General features: G+C 47.4%; 1 protein-coding gene across 1 annotated transcript in view; it reads left to right on the forward strand.

Annotated features, from left to right (window-relative positions):
• The window catches only part of LOC141141110 (uncharacterized), a 196,249-nt gene that overhangs the window by 173,177 nt on the left and 4,633 nt on the right, over nt 1-18,439 (forward strand). Inside the window, exons 10-12 of the mRNA XM_073628819.1 lie at nt 4,251-4,409; nt 7,550-7,708; nt 14,749-14,907. Coding sequence (XP_073484920.1) covers nt 4,251-4,409; nt 7,550-7,708; nt 14,749-14,907 — 477 coding nt within the window. The remainder of the gene's footprint in view (nt 1-4,250; nt 4,410-7,549; nt 7,709-14,748; nt 14,908-18,439) is intronic.

The raw sequence follows: 18,439 nt of genomic DNA on the forward strand, positions 1-18,439 counted from the left end.
GCCCAAGACCAATTAAAGTCACCAATATCATTATAAGGACCCAGTTATGCAAAAACTATTTTTCTAAGTGGCATGAGAAGCTGTTTCTTTTGTAATCATCCATTGTGTGAGGTTCTACCCTGTTCCCAGTGCCTCCCTTCCTTCTTCCTCATTCAGTCTATATAAAAGACTCCTCATCTCAAGGACTTCTCAGAGAGATTTTAGGAGATACGCTGTGGTGTACTTCCTGGTTTTTCGCTGCTGACTGGTGCTGTGATTGGACACAGCATGAGTTTGCATTAGGTTTCAGCCAGTCATTTTGGCTGAAACCTGCTGATCAGCTGTGTCCAATCACAGCCAGAATTCTGTGTTTACAAACACACACAACTCTGTGTACACTGAACAGCGATCTGCCTGTTTCTTCTCCCTGGAAAGCAGCGAGAGGAATCAGCCAGATCTGTTAGTAAAAGCAGCACGCATTACACACATTACACTTGTTGGTCACACAGTTAACCCCTTGATTGCCCCTTGATGTTAGCCGCTTCCCAGCCAGTGTCATTATGTCACTGTATTAGTGTCACTAGCGACATCAGTGTCAGTTAGTGTCCCTCCCAGCCAGTGTCAGTTAGCACCAGATTGCCCGCCCCCCTATCACAGTCCCACTATAAGTCACTGATCACCGCCATTACTAGTATAGCATCTATAGCTGTGTAAATTCCAGCACATATTATAGTTTGTAGACACTATAACTTCCACACAACCCAATTAATATACACCTATTGTCCCGAACAGGGAAAGACATAGCCACATCACCTGTGTCCACCAGTGCCACCTGCCAGTGCATATCAGTGCCACCAATCAGTGCCCACCAGTTCCACCTATCCGGCCCACCAGTGCCACCTATCAATGCCCACCAGTGCCACCTATCAGTGCTGCCTATCATTGTCACCTACCAGTGCCTATCAGTGTCCATCAGTACCACCCATCAGTGCCCATTAGTGCCACCTATCAATGCCATTCAGTTCTACCTATCATTGCCCTTCAGCGCCGCCCACCAGTGCCCATTAGTGCCACCCATCAGTGCCACCTATCAGTACCCATCAGTGTCACCTATCAGTTCCCACCAGTGTTGCCTCATCAGTGCCACCTATCAGTGTTCATCAGGGCCGCCTTATCAGTGACTATTAGTGCAGCCTATCAATGCCCATCAGTGCAGCCTCATCAGCGGACATTAATGAAGGAGAAAAATTACCTGTTTGCAAAATTTTATAACAAATTATAAAATGGTTTTGTTTTTTTTCAAAAAATAGCCAAAAAAGCCTATAAACAAAACGCAGCTAAACGCCAGTAGCCGGTACCACATTTAGCCGTGTTTAGCGGTTTTGGCGTCTGAAACGTTGGGAAACTTCGGCATCTGAACTTATTTTTTTGCCTTCAAAGAAAAGCCTCTAAAGGCAACTGCCTTAAAACGACATTAAACGAACCTGTGTACATGTACTCATAAGATAACATTGGATGAGTTCAGGGGCAGCTGAAAAAAGCAGCCAACTGACTCTGAACGTCCGTTTACCAGCAGCAGTGTACATGAGGCCTTAGATGTGTGTTTTGGATCATTGTCATGTTGGAAAAGTGCACGACGACCATGGGAAGGAGTGATGGTAGCATCTTCTCTTTTAATATACAGTGCATCCGGAAAGTATTCACAGCACTTCACTTTTTCCACATTTTGTTATGTTACAGCCTTATTCCAAAATTGATTAAATTCATTATTTTCCTCAAAATTCTACAAACATTACCTGATAATGACAACGTAAGAGACGTTTTTTTGAAATCTTTGCAAATTTATTAAAAATAAAAAAAAATGAAAAAAATCCCATGTACATAAGTATTCACAGCCTTTGCTCAATACTTTGGTGAAGCTCCTTTGGCACCAACTGCAGCTTCAAGTCTTTTTGAGTATGATGCTACAAGCTTGGCACATCTATGTTTGGGCAGTTTCTCCCATTCTTCTTTGCAGGACCTCTCAAGCCCCATCAGGTTGGATGGTGAGCGTCGGTGCACAGCCAGATCTCTCCAGAGATTTTCAAATCGGGTTCAAGTCTGGGCTCTGGCTGGGCCAATCAAGGACATTCACAGAGTTGTCCCGTAGCCACGCCTTTGTTATCTTGGCTGTGTGCTTAAGGTTGCTGTCCTGTTGGAATTTTTGGTCAGTAAAAAACAAAAAGGCACACAAAACGCATCTCCCTGCTGAAATGCATTGAAAATGCAGCAAGAACTCATTATTAGCGCACCCGTGTTACGTTTTTCATGCGATTTTTAAGTCACATGACCTATGAAAAACACACCATAAGCACAGTAAAATGGTGGTAAAATTGATGCGAATTTGCTGTAAAATCGCTGCGAACTCGCAGCAAAATCGCATGCGTTTTCGGTCCAATTATTGGCACCTTTTTCTTTTATGTTTCGGGGGGCCAAAATTTCAGTGCATCTCTATTCACTGAAGCAGATTAAAACGGATGTAAATGGATGATCCCCCATTTATATCTGTTTTTTCTATGAGATGCATTGATGTCCGTTTTTCATCCGTTAACGGATGGGTGAAAAACTGACAAATGGTACACATGTGTGAAAGGGGCCTTAACCACTGCCGCTCCAGAAAGGTTTTCCCCCTTCATGACCAGGCCATTTTTTTGCAATACGGCACTGCGCTACTTTAAGTGACAATTGCGTGGTCGTGTGACGCTATACAAAAATAAAATATGTCCTTTTTTTTAATCACAAATAGAGCTTTCTTCTAGTGGTAGTTGATCACCTGTGCGGTTTTTACTTTTTGCGCTATATTTAAAAAAAGAAGGACAGTCGCCCTTGTTCCACCACCTGGCTCAAACGGGTTGACCAATTTCCAAAAACCTGCTAACAAATCCCACTGGCCCGCATCTGAACCCATGGCAGCAGAAACAGAATACGCTGCCCGTGGAGCTGATGTATCACCGACATCGGAAACTGCCCCACCACCCAGCACAGGGGCCTCCTGCCTAAAATGACCTAACAAATCCCGCAAAACAGACTGTGCAGATAAAGAAGATAAAACAGAAACACACTCACATGGCTGCCCAGGACTGGACCAAAGAGTCACCTCACCAGAAGCCCTCGGAGCCAGATATCCCAGGTCATCGTCCACCTCGAAGACGGACAGTTCACCCTCCGACTGAACATCCACCTCCCTGCACCCCAGGGTCACCTAAACTGTATGCTGAGGGTCTGTGTCGCTGGCCCCATCTGCTTCTCCCAAAATGTGCACCAGACCCACCCACCGACATCCTGGTTTGGCTCCTGACATGCCCCTCAGCTGGGCCACCCACCACGCAGCGTCCACTGCGCCTGCTCCTTCTGCCCCTCCTGGGCTCGAAACCCTTGGTGAAGCGGGACCGCCGGCCACCTCTGGAAACAGGCCAACATCCATCACTGTAGCTCTCCCCTGCCTGCCAGGGACCTCGGCTGAGGCAGCGGCTGTCTATTCCCGACACCAGCAACAAGCAGGAGGGGAAGATGCGTTTGCAGCTCCTCTCTCACCTCCCCCTGAGCTTTGCCTACTCCGATGATTCCTCCCAGGCTCGCCTCCTATTGAAGCTGAAGCATGCTTCTTGAAGGAAACTGGAGGGTCCCTGTTGGGTCTCCCTTGTTGGCACTGAACTCGGGGGGTGGAGTCCAGGCTGAAACGATCCAGAGGACTTTGGAGCTCCTGTCCCCCCTGAACGTGAGCCAGTGTCCTGCTCACTCACCAAAGCCCCCACCTGCGCCTCTAGCCAGTCTGTTCCCCGAGAGGCCATCGCAGCCCATAGCTGGGAAACAAGCTGGTCCAAATCTGCCATACCACCACCAGGGGAATGAAGAAAAGGAGGGGGGGAGAAAAGGACGCAGAGCAGCAGCTGCCAAGCTTCTTCTGTTCTATGCTGCTCCTGACTGGACCCTCACACCACACCACTCCCCCTAAACGTTCTGTGACCCCTCCCAGCCACATATCACTGCAGGCCACACCACTGACCTGACTTTCTTTAACCTCTTCCCTGCTGTCCTACTATTCATCCTGTCATGTTGTCCCTCTTTTTTTATTTTTTATTAATTTATTTTGCTCCGGGACTCCCTGTTCTAATATTTGTCTACATGAAGAACTTTATTTTCTGTATCCTGTTTCCATCCTTGCAGTTTCCTGTAGATCTGTAAATCCTGGGGTAAGGTATTATTTAATCTGGCTGTGTTTTGTATTGCAGCAGTAAAATCTGGAACATGCCCAGCTCCTGTTACATTATGTGCTATTTCCCCATCGTCACCGCGACCGAAACCACTGTGTATGAGTGACGATGACTGTCTTGGAAAGCAGAAGTGCTGCACGCCAAAGTGCCGTCAGGAGTGTACCGATCCCTTGCCATGTAAGTTACATCTGCCAATCAATCTTCAATCAACACCATAGGCTTGGGAGGTCTATCTATCTATCTATCTATCTATCTATCTATCTATCTATCTATCTATCTATCTATCTATCTATCTATCTATCTATCTATCTATCTATCTATCTATCTATCTATCTATCTATTTTTTTAAAGCAGGTGTGTCCTTATTGTGCTGAGCATCAAGATGACATTAGAGCTGTTATGTAGGTTTTTACAGAGAGATCCCTGAGAGGCCAATAGGGGTCTATTTAGAGAAAAAAATGCTGACCAAACAACACATGCTTTTGCCCAGCTGTCATTTAACTGAAATATAAGGAAAATTAGGCTGCTCTGCCGTCTGCAAAAAAGTGCTAATAGTGCTGTGTAATATTATTCCCAGAAATTCCACAAGGAGCCAATATACGATTTAAATTGTAAACTCATATACTCTGTGCAAAGACCGGACAAATATGTCTGTAGGTGGGTATGCAGCGTGGTGCGGAGGCAATAATTTAATATAAATGAAATATAAAACTTGTCTTGAAGTAATGCAGCAACATTACTAGTGTGATAACACTAGGGTAGGGTCACCAGACGTCCCCGGATTGAGGGCATTGTTCCCTAATCCCGTCTGTCCCTGGATCTGTCCCCGGATCAGTCCTCTCAGCAGGGTGGCTCGGAGATAGAGTGGGTGGGGACTCCCAAAGCCTGTCCACCAATAAGCTAATCCCCTTAGCTTATTGGTGAGGCTTTTTACAAAACAAGCATCTCCTGACCCCCTGTTCTCAGAGGGGGTCGGGGGACAATAAGCGGACTATTTCTTCATTTTTAGGTTTAGTCAGATTAATCCACCGCAGCGCGCTACACAGTTGAAGCCCGGCCTCTTCAATATGAATACACCGTGAACGCCTTAAACTAAAAATGAAGAAATAGTCCGCTTACTGTCACCTGGCTCACACTGAACACAGGGGGCCCAGAGACATTTGCATACAATAATTCCATAAACACATACCACATACACTGCATATATCATTTGAGGAAAATATGCTTATAAAATAGTTTAACATTTGGCAATAAAAAAAAATGTCCCCAGATTTCATTTAAAAAATCTGGTCACCTTACACTAGGGGGCAATCAAGCGGGTATATGTGTGTGCTAGGGAGTGTTTCTAACTGTATGGTGATGTGATTTACTGGGGAAGGAGACAGATCACTGTTCTGGTTCTCGTGCCCGCGATCGCGGATGGCTGACTGTCATCGGACTGGCTGATTGGCTCTGCTGTGTCCAATCACAACGGGAGCTCGTCACCGGCGGAATGCCTCCCCCAGACCTGGAAATGCAGAATTATGTACCTGTACGTGATTCTGCTTACAGAAACCGCCCCCCAAATCTCCACATACTCACCCTTCCAAATTTTCTCCTTTACAACCGGTTTAAGATGAAAACCCAAAGGGCCCTCAAAACAAACATAGACCTCGCACTCCGTGGAATCGGCCAAGTGAACAGAATCCACCTTTTTACAGCTATCCCCCATCGTCTACTGCTTGCCCGTCGACACAACACTCTCAGGGGTTCCCAAGTCCTGAACAATACCCGCGCCCCCAACCCCCCCCCCCCCCCCCCCCGCAGCCACAGCTAATGGTTGCCCCTTGAACCACCGGGCAATCCTGCCAGAGGGGAGGATTCCAGCATACTCACCTTGCAACTCTGCGGCGGCACCCACGCCGTCGCCAGCGTCGCCCTTGTTTCACCACCTGGCTCAAACCGGTTGACCAAAACCCACTAACAGATCCCGCTGGCCCGCATCTGGACCCATGGCAGCAGAAACAGAATCCACTGCCCGTGGGGAGGATGTATCACCGACATTGGAAACTGCCCCACCACCCAGCACAGGGGCCTCCTGCCTAAAATGACCTCACAAATCCCGCAAAACAGACTGTACAGATAAAGAAGACAAAACAGAAACACACTCACATGGCTGCCCAGCACTGGGCTGAACAGTCACCTCACCATAAGCCCTCAGAGCCAGATATCCCAGGTCATCGTCCACCTCGAAGACGGACAGTTCACCCTTGGACCGTTATCCACCTCCCTGCACCCCAGGGTCACCTAAACTGTATGCTGAGGGTCTGTGTCACTGATCCCACCTGCTTCTCCCAAGATGTACACCAGACTCACCCACTGATGTCCTGGATTGGCTCCTGACACGCCCCCCCCCCCCCTGCGTCCACTGCGCCTGCTCCTTTTGCTCCTCCTGGGCTCTAAACCCTTGGTGAAGCAGGACCGCTGGCCACCTCTGGAAACAGGCCAACATCCATCACTGCAGCTCTCCCCTGCTGAGCCACCTGCCTGCCAGGGACCTCTGCTGAGGCAGCGGCTGTCTATTCCCGACACCAGCAACAAGCAGGAGGGGAAGATGCGTTTGCAGGTCCTCTCTCACCTCCCGCCGAGCTTTGCCTACGCCAATGATTCATCCCAGGCTCGCCTCCTATTGAAGCTGAAGCATGCTTTTTAGAGGAACCTGGGGGGTCCCTGTCGGGTCTCACTTGTTGACGCTAAGCTCGGGGGGCGGAGTCCAGGCTGAAGCGACCTGGAGGACTTTGGAGTTCCTGTCCCCCCCCCCAACATGAGCCAGTGTCCTGCTCACTCACCAAAGCCCCCACCTGCGCCTCTAGCCAGTCTGTGCCCCAAGAGGCCATCGCAGCCCATAGCTGGGAAACAAGCTTGTCCAAATCTGCCATGCCACCACCAGGGGAATAAAGAGAAGGAGGGGGGGAGAAAAGGACACAGAGCAGCAGGTGCCAAGCTTCTTCTCTTCTGTGCTGCTCCCGACTGGACCCCCTCACACCACATCACTCCCCCTAAACGTTCTGTGACCCCTCCCAGCCACATATCACTGCAGGCCACACCACTGACCTGACTTTCTTTAACCTCTTCCCTGCTGTCCTACTATTCATCCTGTCATGTTGTCCCTCCGCTTATTTTTTATTAATTAATTTTGCTCCGGGACTCCCTGGTCCAATATTTGTCTACATGAAGAGCTTTATTTTCTGTATCCTGTTTCCATCCTTGCAGTTTCCTGTAGATCTGTAAATCTTGGGGTAAGGTATTATTTAATCTGGCTGTGTTTTGTATTGCAGCAGTAAAATCTGGAACATGCCCAGCTCCTGTTACATTATGTGCTATTTCCCCATCCTCACCGCGACCGAAAACACTGTGTATGAGCGATGATGACTGTCTTGGAAAGCAGAAGTGCTGCACGCCAAAGTGCCGTCAGGAGTGTACCGATCCCTTGCCATGTAAGTTACATTTGCCAATCAACCTCCAATCAACACCATAGGCTTGGGAGGTCTATCTATCTATCTATCTATCTATCTATCTATCTATCTATCTATCTATCTATCTATCTATCTATCTATCTATCTATCTATCTATCTATCTATCTATCTATTTTTTTAAAGCAGGTGTGTCCTTATGAGCATCAAGATGACGTTAGAGCTGTTATGTAGGTTTTTACAGAGAGATCTCTGAGAGGCCAATAGGGCTCTATTTAGAGAAAAAAAAATGCTAAACCAAACAACACATGCTTTTGCCCAGCTGTCATTTAACTGAAATAAAGGGAAAATTAAGCTGCTCTGCCGTCTGCAAAAAAGTGCTAATAGTCCTGTGCAATATTATTCCCAGAAATCCCACAAGGAGCCTATATACGATTTAAATTGTAAACTCATATACTCAGTGCAAAGACCAGACAAATATGTCTGTAGGTGGGCATGCAGCCTGGTTCGGAGGCAATAATTCAATATAAATGCAATATAAAACTTGTCTTGAAGCAATGCAGCAACATTACTAGTGTGATTACACTAGGGTAGGGTCACCAGACGTCCCCGGATTGAGGGCGCTGTCCCCTGAGCCTGTCTGTCCCCGGATCTGTCCCTGAATCTGTCCTCTCAGCAGCGTGGCCCGGAGATAGAGGGGGCGGGGACTCCCAAATCCTGTCCACTAGGGATGAGCTGAACACCCCCCGGTTCAGTCCGCACCAGAACCTGCGAACGGACCGAAAATTCGCACGAACGTTAGAACCCCATTGATGTCTATGGGACTCAAACGTTCGAAATCAAAAGTGCTCATTTTAAAGGCTAATTTGCATGGTATTGTCCTAAAAAGGGTTTGGGGAACCGGGTCCTGCCCCAGGGGACATGTATCAATGCAAAAAAACTTTTAAAAACGGCTGTTTTTTCGGGAGCAGTGATTTTAATGATGCTTAAAATAAAAAATAAAAAAAGTGAAATATTCCTTTAAATATAGTACCTGGGGGTGTCTATAGTATGCCTGTAAAGTGGCGCAGGTTTCCCGTGCTTAGAACAGTCCCTGCACAAAATGTCATTTTTAAAGGAAAAAAAGTCATTTAAAACTGCTTGCGGCTTTAATGTAATGTCGGGTCCTGGCAATATGGATGAAAATCAGTGAGACAAACGGCATCAGTACCCCCCAGTCCATTACCACGCCCTTTGGGTCTTGTAGGGATATTAAGGGGAACCCCGCACCCAAATTAAAAAAGGAAACAGCAGTATACAGGCTCTGTACTCTGAACAGCAGTATACAGGCGGTGCAAACAAGACAGGGACTGTAGGTTTGTTGTTAAGTAGAATCTGTTTGTAATTTTGAACTGGTACATTTTTAAAGTGTTTAGCTCCAGCCAAGAAATCTTTTTTAAGCTTTTTGGAAAACATAGGGAAGGGTTATCACCCCTGTGACTCTTGTTTTGCTGTCTGTGCTCCTCTTCAGAAGATTTCACCTCACTTTTTGCCCCAATGACAAATGTTTTTTGAAAATTTGGGTTTTTTTGTGAAACAAGGATTGGTGATAAAGCATCAGTGGAAAGGAGAAATGTTTTTCCCATATTAACTCTTACAGGAGAGAATTTCCCTTCCTAGGGGTAGATTTCATCTCACTTCCTGTTGTCTCCTTCCGTTTGCAAGTAGGAGTCGTTTGTAAGTTGGATGTTTGAAAGTAGGGGCCTGCTCTATATACTCAGCAGAAATTTGGGCCTTAGGTGTTGTTGTGCCCAGAACACTGTAAGCCCTCACAGGGCCCTGCTGTGAAATAATAGATCAAGAATTGTGTTGAACAGGGGCAGAAAAAATGGGCCCTTGGTGGTGGTGGTGGTGCTGGTGCCACAACACTGTAGGTCCTCACTCGCTCTTGGTGGGCGCAGAAATGGGCCCTGCTGTGAAATATTAGATCAAGAATTGTAATTACATGCCCCTGTCGAACGGGGGCTGAAAAATTGGGCCTTAGGCACTGGTGCTGGTGCCACAACACTGCAACCCCTCACAGATACTCTAGTTGGAACGCAGGAACGAGCCCTGCTGCAAAGTATTGCATCAAAAATTGTAATTACATGCCCCTGTTAAACAGGGGCTGAAAAATTAGGCCTTAGGCACTGGTGCTGGTGCCACAACACTGCAACCCCTCACAGACACTCTAGTTGGAACGCAGGAACGAGCCCTGCTGCAAAGTATTGCATTAAAAATTTTAATTACACGCCCCTGTTAAACAGGGGCTGAAAAATTGGGCCTTAGGCACTGGTGCTGGTGCCACAACACTGCAACCCCTCACAGATACTCTAGTTGGAACGCAGGAACGAGCCCTGCTGCAAAGTATTGCATCAAAAATTGTAATTACATGCCCCTGTTAAACAGGGGCTGAAAAATTAGGCCTTAGGCACTGGTGCTGGTGCCACAACACTGCATCCCCTCACAGAAACTCTAGTTGGAACACAGGAACGAGCCCTGCTGCAAAGTATTGCATCAAAAATTGTAATTACACGCCCCTGTTAAACAGGGGCTGAAAAATTGGGCCTTAGGCACTGGTGGCGGCGCCCAGAACCAAAAATGTTCTTACAAGCTATCAGCGTGATCATTGAAGAGGAAGAGGATAATTACTCAGGATAGTCACTCAGCATCAGCATAGGCAGTCTTTAAAGGGATCTGAGATTTCAAAAAAAATTATTCGGTTACATCAGCATCAGGTGCTTGGTAGCTGGGGGTGATCCAAGACTAATTAATTTTTATGAAGGTCAGTCGATCGACCAAGTCGGTGAACAGATGCACCCTGTGATCGGTTACAAAGCCTCCAGCAGCACTGAATGTGCGTTCCGAAAGAACGCTGGATGCAGGACAGGCCAGTAGCTCAATTGCATACTGTGCAAGCTCTGGCCAGTGATCCATCCTCAAGGCCCAGTAACCCAGAGGATTTTCGGTGGGAAAGGTGTCCAAGTCAGATCTTGTCCCTAGGTATTCCTGCACCATGTAAAACAGACGCTGGCGATGGTTGCTGGAACCGATCATACCTTGGGGCTGCGGACCAAAAAATTGTCTGAACGCATCGGTCAGACGGCCACCTTCTCCACCGAGCCTTCTTTGACTGACCGAAGCCTCAGCAACACATTGTCCAGAAACAGGAGTTTGTAACCTCCCAGTCTCTGGGACCGTGTTGCACAGACCTTTCTGCAAGGCCTCCCGAAGATGTTTCATTCTCTGTTCCCTCTGCGATGGCAATATAAGGTCCGCAACCTTACCCTTGTAACGTGGATCAAGGAAGGTTGCCAGCCAGTATTGGTCCTTCTCCTTGATACCACGAATACGAGGATCCTTACGCAGGCTTTGCAGGATCAGGGAGGCCATGCAGCGTAGGTTTGCTGAGGCATTCGGTCCGGAGTCCTCTGGGTCACTAAGGACGACATGGTCCACAGCCACCTCCTCCCAGCCACATACAAGTCCATGTGTTTCTTGGGACTGATCCCTTAAAGACTGCTGCTGATGCTGAGTGCCAGGCTCCACCTCCATACTGACACAATCCTTCTCCTCCTCCTCGTCCTCTTCCTGTGTCATCGGCGGGCACGCAGGAACACTGTCTGAATAAAGGGGGCCTTGGGAGCTAAGGAAGTCCTCCTCTTCCTGCCTCTGTTCTGCCTCAAGTGCCCTGTCCATTATTCCACGCAGCGTGTGCCCCAACAGGTGGACAAGGGGGACAGTGTCACTGATGCATGCACTGTCACTGCTCACCATCCTCGTGGCCTCCTAAAATGGTGACAGGACAGTGCATGCATCCCTGATCTTGGCCCACTGGCGTAGGGAAAAAAAAAACAAGCTCCCCTGAACCTGTCCTGGTGCCATAGTAACACAGGTACTCATTGATGGCACTCTGTTGCGTGAACAGCCGCTGCAGCATGGCCAACGTTGAGTTTCACCTGGTGGGCATGTCACAGATTAGGCGGTTCTTGGGCAGGTTAAACTCCTTTTGGAGGTCCGCCAGCCGAGCACTGGCATTATTTGACCGGCGGAAATGCACACAGACTTTCCTGGCCTGCCTCAGGACATCCTGTAAGCCCGGGTACCTGCCCAAGAACCGCTGCACCACCAAGTTAAGGACATGAGCCAAACAGGGCACATGGGTCATTTGTCCCTGTCGGAGGGCAGAGAGGAGGTTGGTGCCATTGTTCGCAAACCACCATTCCTGCCTTAAGTTGGTGTGGCATCAACCACCTCTGAACCTGCCCCTGCAGAGCTGACAGAACCTCTGCCCCAGTGTGGCTCCTGTCCCCCAAGCAAACCAGCTCAAGCACCGCATGGCATATTTTGGCCTGCGTACTTGCGTAGCCCCTTGAACGCCGACGGAGCACCGCTGGTTCCGAGGACAAAGCACAGGAAGAGGCCATGGAGGAAGAAGAAGAGGAGGGGGTGGAGGAGAGAGGTGTGTCACAATCATTAGTAGTGGCATTTTGGAGGCGTGGTGGCGGAACAACCTCCAACACTACTGCATCTTGTCCTGCATCCTTCCCAGTTGCCAGCAGAGTCACCCAATGCGCGGTGAAACTTAGGTAACGTCCCTGTCCATGCCTGCTGGACCATGAGTCAGCGGTAATATGCACCTTACCGCTGACCGCCCTGTCCAGCGAGGCATGGACATTGCCTTCCACATGCCGGTAGAGAGCCGGAATCGCCTTCCGTGAGAAACCGTTTGGGTACCTGCCACTGAGGAACCGCACATTCCACAAACTCACAGAAGGGGGCAGAGTCTACCAACTGAAAAGGCAGCAGTTGAAGTGCTAGCAATTTTGCCAAGCTAGCATTCAACCACTGGGCATGTGGATGGCTGGGAGCGAACTTCTTTCGGCGGTGCAGCAGCTGGGACAGGGAAATTTGCCTGGTACAATCTGACATCCGTGTACCGAAAGCAGATTGCCCACAAGTACTTGGCTGTGACACACCTAATTCTACACCTTCATTCCTCTCAGTGCAGGTCTCAGAGAGGACTGAAGGTATAGTGGGGTTAGAGATCTCAGCTGATAAGGAGCAAGGAGAGGTCCTCTTTGTTCTTTGGTGTGGGTCTTTTAGATACGCTTGCCAACGAACTGCATGGCAGGTCAACATATGTCTGGTCAAGCATGTAGTGCCCAAGCGGGAGATGTTTTGGCCAAGCAAGATACGCTTGAGACATATGTTGCAAATAGCAGCGGTGCGATCTGATGCACTCGTCTCAAAAAAGGCCCACACCAAAGAACTTTTTGAATAACGTGCAGAGACTGCAGCGCCCTGCACATGCGGAGCTTTGGGGTGTGATGCAGTCAGTGTGCTGCCCTTAGGCTGGCCCCTGGAGGGCATCCTGCCTCGTTGGTGATGTGCCTCCTCCTCCTCCTCCTCTCCCCTATCAGGCACCCACGTTGAGTCAGTGACCTCATCATCCCCTCCCTCCTCATCACTGGAGCAAAACTGGCAGTATGCTGCAGCAGGGGGAGCATGACTGCCAGATTGCCGTCCTTCTTGGGCACCCCCTCTGTCCGTGCTCACGTTACTGCCTTCATCTAGCTCAGTATCATCATCAGAGCCTTCCAAACGCTGGGCATCCTCCTGGAGCATGTACCCTACACTGTGGTCAAACAGTTCGAGGGACTCCTCAGGAGGACATGGTGGGGCTAGGGAAGGAGCCACTGATGACATTGAGCCGAGGGAAGAGGTCGCGTTGGCAGCTGCTTTGCCAGACAAAGTACCCTGAGCATGGGTGAGAGAGGATGAGGAGGATGAGGACGGCTTGGTCATCCACTCGACCATGTCTTCCGCATGTTGCGGCTCAACACGGCCAGCTGCCGAAAAAAAGGCCAAGCGTGTCCCACGGCCACGTGCTGATGAGGATGCACCGTCTCCACGATGAGTACTGTTGCCTCTAGACACAAAGCCTGCTTGCCCTCTTTTATTGGCTTGTGACTGTCTGCCTCTCCTTGTTGGCCTTCCAGACATACTAATGGCCTGTAGCTGCACTAAGCTGGGATATATATATATATATATATATATATATATATATATATATATATATATATATATACATATATATGTACTGATACTGCAGCTAGCAAAATCAACTGCCTGCCTGTAGTATGAGAACACCACCAACCTTCTACAGGTAGCTTTAGCTGAACAGTGTGCAGAGCTCGCAAAAAACTAACTTGTAGCTTATTTACAGTAGCTGCCTGCAGTAGTGATAGGATCAGGGAAACACCACCAACCTTCAACAGGTAGATTTAGGTGAACACTGTGCAAAGCTCGCACTACACTAACTTGTAGCTTATTTAGCTGCCTGCGGTAGTGATAGGATCAGGAAAACACCACCAACCTTCTACAGGTAGCTTTAGGTGAACACTGTGCAGAGCTCGCACTACACTAACTTGTAGCTTATTTAGCTGTCTGCGGTAGTGATAGGATCAGGAAAACACCACCAACTTTCTACAGGTAGCTTTAGGTGAACACTGTGCAGAGCTCGCCAAAAAATAACTTGTAGCTTATTTAGCTGCCTGCGGTAGTGATAGGATCAGGAAAACACCACCAACCTTCTACAGGTAGCTTTAGGTGAACACTGTGCAGAGCTCACCAAAAAATACCTCGTAGCTTATTTAGCTGCCTGCGGTAGTGATAGGATCAGGAAAACACCACCAACCTTCTACAGGTAGCTTTAGGTGAACACTGTGCAGAGCTCGCACAGTGTTCACCTAAAGCTACCTGTAGAAGGTTGGTGGTGTTTTCCAGCCACATACCACTGCAGGCCACACTGCTAACCTAACTTTCTTTAATCTCTTCCCTGCTGTCTTACTATTCATCCTGTCATGTTGTCTCTCTGATTATTTTTTATTAATTCATTTTGCTCCTCGATTCCCTGGTCCAATATTTGTCTACATGAAGAGCTTTATTTTCTGTATCCTGATTCCATCCTTCTTGCAGTTTCCTGTAGATCTGTAAATCCTGGGGTAAGGTATTATTTATTCTGGCTGTGTTTTGTATTGCAGCAGTAAAATCTGGAACATGCCCAGCTTCTGTTATATCATGTCGCATTTCCCCATCATCAATGCCACCGAAACCACTGTGTATGAGTGATGGTGACTGTCTTGGAAAGCAGAAGTGCTGCATGCCAAAGTGCCGTCAGGAGTGTACCGATCCCTTGCCATGTAAGTTACATCTGCCAATCAATCTCCAATCAACACCATAGGATTGGGAGGTCTATCTATCTATCTATCTATCTATCTATCTATCTATCTATCTATCTATCTATCTATCTATCTATCTATCTATCTATCTATCTATCTACCATCTATCTATCTATCTATCTATTTTTTAAAGCAGATGTGTCCTTTTTGTGTTGAGCATCAAGATGACATTACAGCTGTTATGTAGGTTTTTACAGAGAGATCTCTGAGAGGCCAATAGGGGTCTATTTAGAGAAAAAAAAATGCTGACCAAACAATACATGCTTTTTCTCAGCTGTCATTTAACTGAAACATAAGGAAAATGAAGCTGCTCTACCGTCTGCGAAAAAGTGCTAATAGTGCTGTGCAATATTATTCCCAGAAATCGTACAAGGAGTCAATATATGTTTTAAATTGTAAACTCATATACTCTGTGCAAAGACCGGACAAATATGATTGCAGCGTGGTCAATAATTCAATATAAATGCAATATAAAACTTGTCTTGAAGTAATGCAGCAACAGTTTACAATAGACCCCGTGGAACAGCTAGCCAGCCGTGCACATTCACAATTTCCAATGATGTAAAGAAGCAGGTTCCAGCCGAACTGACAGCATCTGTTGAGAGGGGACAGAATGCGGCCTGGCTGTCTAGTTCCCAAGCAGGGAGGTATCCAGAGCGATGCGACCCTGTGCTTTCCCTCCTCATCAGGAACCTTTCCCTATCGCTAACACTGTCCCTAACAGACAGGGTATCTTTCACTAATCACTCCATAAAGCGTGCCAAACCTAAGGGGACAGGGTCCTAAATAGACTCTGCCACACCTAAGATGGCTGCCAGAATCACATGGGCAGCCAGCATCCAATCGGATTACTGCCCCAGTGACTCAGGAGACCATAGAGGTTCCCCATAAATTCCTCTCCCTCTGCATTGCCGCTGCGGTTGAGCGCCACCTGCAGTGGAGACAACAGACTGCACCTGCCTACATGTCAAACTCATAAAAGGTGCCTAAGTGGTAAACTAATACACAAAGTGCTATAATAACTCCAGGAATATTTCAATACAAAAAACAAATGAATATATTCCAAAATAAAATGCTTGTACTTTAATCAATAATTAAAAGTGATATACTGTAAGTCCATTAAAACGTGTCCCAGTCCATGATAACCAAGTGCTTATCACAGAAAAGTTTAAATTTTTCACCTTTTCAAAATGACAATAGGCTAAGCATGGTGAGCTAAGAGCACTTATAGTAAATAGTGTCCTGCCAATTGGCTTCTAAAGTTAGGACATTCTATGACATTTAGGACAAGAGGAGAACCTTGTGGGTAAAGAAATTCAGGGAGGACATTGATGTATAAATTTAAAGTGGATCTCCCTCCAAGCTTCAGAGTTGCATGTCTTATGTTTTTGTTTTATCTAATGGCATCAACCTGAACAATATTACCTTCAACTCCTCTAGATTAGGAGAATCTGATTGAATCTATCAGGTTAGCATGGTTTTTTCCACTCCCAATAAACCGATGATCTCCTATCAAGTGAGGTCTCTACACGCTCCAGAACGTAATACAGCAGACAAATTGATGGGCATAGTGGCCTTGTGAACCCAGTTAATTTATTCATGTAGGAAAATATGTCCTGTCAGTGGGCTTCTATAATTGGGCATTACCATCAGAGGTTTAGGGTTAGGACTTTCTATGACATTTAGGACAAGAGGAGAACCTTGTGGGTGAAAAAATGTTGGGAGGACATTAAAGCAGTAGTAAACGGTCAGATAAAAAAAAAAGGTTTTCCTCCTGAAAGGCAATGTCATAATGTGCTAGTATGCACCGCATACTAGCCTTAATGAGAGGCTTACCTTAAAATGAAGCCCTCCAGCGGCACGCTGTCACCACTGACAGAGCTTCCATCTTCACCTGATCTTCGTTCCGGGTTCGCAGGCTCTGGCTATCTTAATGGCCGAGCTACGATGACGTCACTCCCACGCATGAGTGCAGGAGTCACAGCTGCGGCACAGCTCTCTCAATGAACAGCATGCCACTGGCTCCTACACTAGTGAATATTTTGTAAACGGTGCATGTTTAGGAGATATTTATAATACCTACAGGTAAGCCTTACCTGTAGGTACAACATAGTTAGTAAGGTTGAATAAAGACACCAGTCCATCCAGTTCAACCTGAGTGAGTGTGGGTCTACAACCCTGACCCTTGTCCCTAACCCTGAACATCGCACACTCACATCACACCCTACCCTCAATCCAAGGTCCCCATTCATATACTAGGGCCAATTTTGGACAGAAGCCAATTAACCTACCAGCATGTCTTTGGAGTGTGGGAGGAAACCAGGGTACCCGGAGGAAACCCACGCAGGCACAGGGAGAACATGCAAACTCCAGGCAGGTAGTGTCGTGGTTGGGATTCGAACCAGCGACCCTTTTTTACTGCTAGGCGAGAGTGCTAACCACTGCACCACTGTGCAGGAGTTTGGTAGGAGTTTGGTAGGAGTTTACTACCACTTTAAAGGGTAAGTTCACCTTTACAGAAAAATCAGTAAGGTGAACTTACACTGGACCCCCTGCTCATTCCCCCCGCTGACCTGGAGCTCGGCGATCTCCCGCTATGAGACCTCGTATAGCCGCCTCATCGATCCGAGGCTTAGAAATCCCCTTGGCTTAATCTCCTAAATGTACCTCGTCAGGAGGTATGTTTAAAAGCATTCTAATTGGTTGGTGCGGTCACATGGGCAGCGCCGATCAATCAGAACCCGCGTAGCCCATCCTGTCACCGCAGGCGAAGAGGAGAGAGAGCCACAGGGATTTCAAATCCCCAGACTGGTAAAGCGGCGATCCAATCTGTCAGAACGGGAGATTGCTGGCTTCAGGTACTGCGGGACCAGGTGCGATGGGAAGGGGGTCCACTGTAAGTTCACCCTACAGATTTTCTGTAAAGGTGAACTTACACTTTAAAGACTTGGTGTGCTTGATGTGTAACTTTAAAGTGTATCTCCCTCCAATTTTTACTTTGAGTTGCTGTATTGAATGCAGATTCAACCGTATTGAATGCAGAGCCAGGCATGTGCTGGTTGCAGCTGTAAAAAAGTTTTTGCCAAAAAAATTGTCTGTATAGGTAGCCCCCTGTAGGATCTGGTAATCTCAGGACAATTCACGTTTTTTCTGAGGGTTTCCCTAGTATCAATGCCTGGTTGTGATTGTGCTGTATTGTGCAAGTAAGACAATGTCAAATTTGTTCATATTGGAAAAAGTGTGACCCGGGGATGCCATAGCTCGGTTGGAGCATAGAGAATGGCAACAATGAACCACGCGGGTGCAAACTCTTTGTAGGTTACATTTATTCGTTTGACACCACAGACTAAAAGCTGGAGACTGGACCCCTTTGAGGGAAGACAGGAGAGGATGTTAAGGGCATTAGGCATGTGCATTTCGTTTCGTTCCGAATCGAAATTCGGACGAATTTTTCATTATTCGGAAATTCGGATGCATCCGAATTTCCGAATTA

This window comes from Aquarana catesbeiana, linkage group LG04, assembly GCF_042186555.1.
Source record: "Aquarana catesbeiana isolate 2022-GZ linkage group LG04, ASM4218655v1, whole genome shotgun sequence".
Classification (NCBI taxonomy): domain Eukaryota; kingdom Metazoa; phylum Chordata; class Amphibia; order Anura; family Ranidae; genus Aquarana; species Aquarana catesbeiana.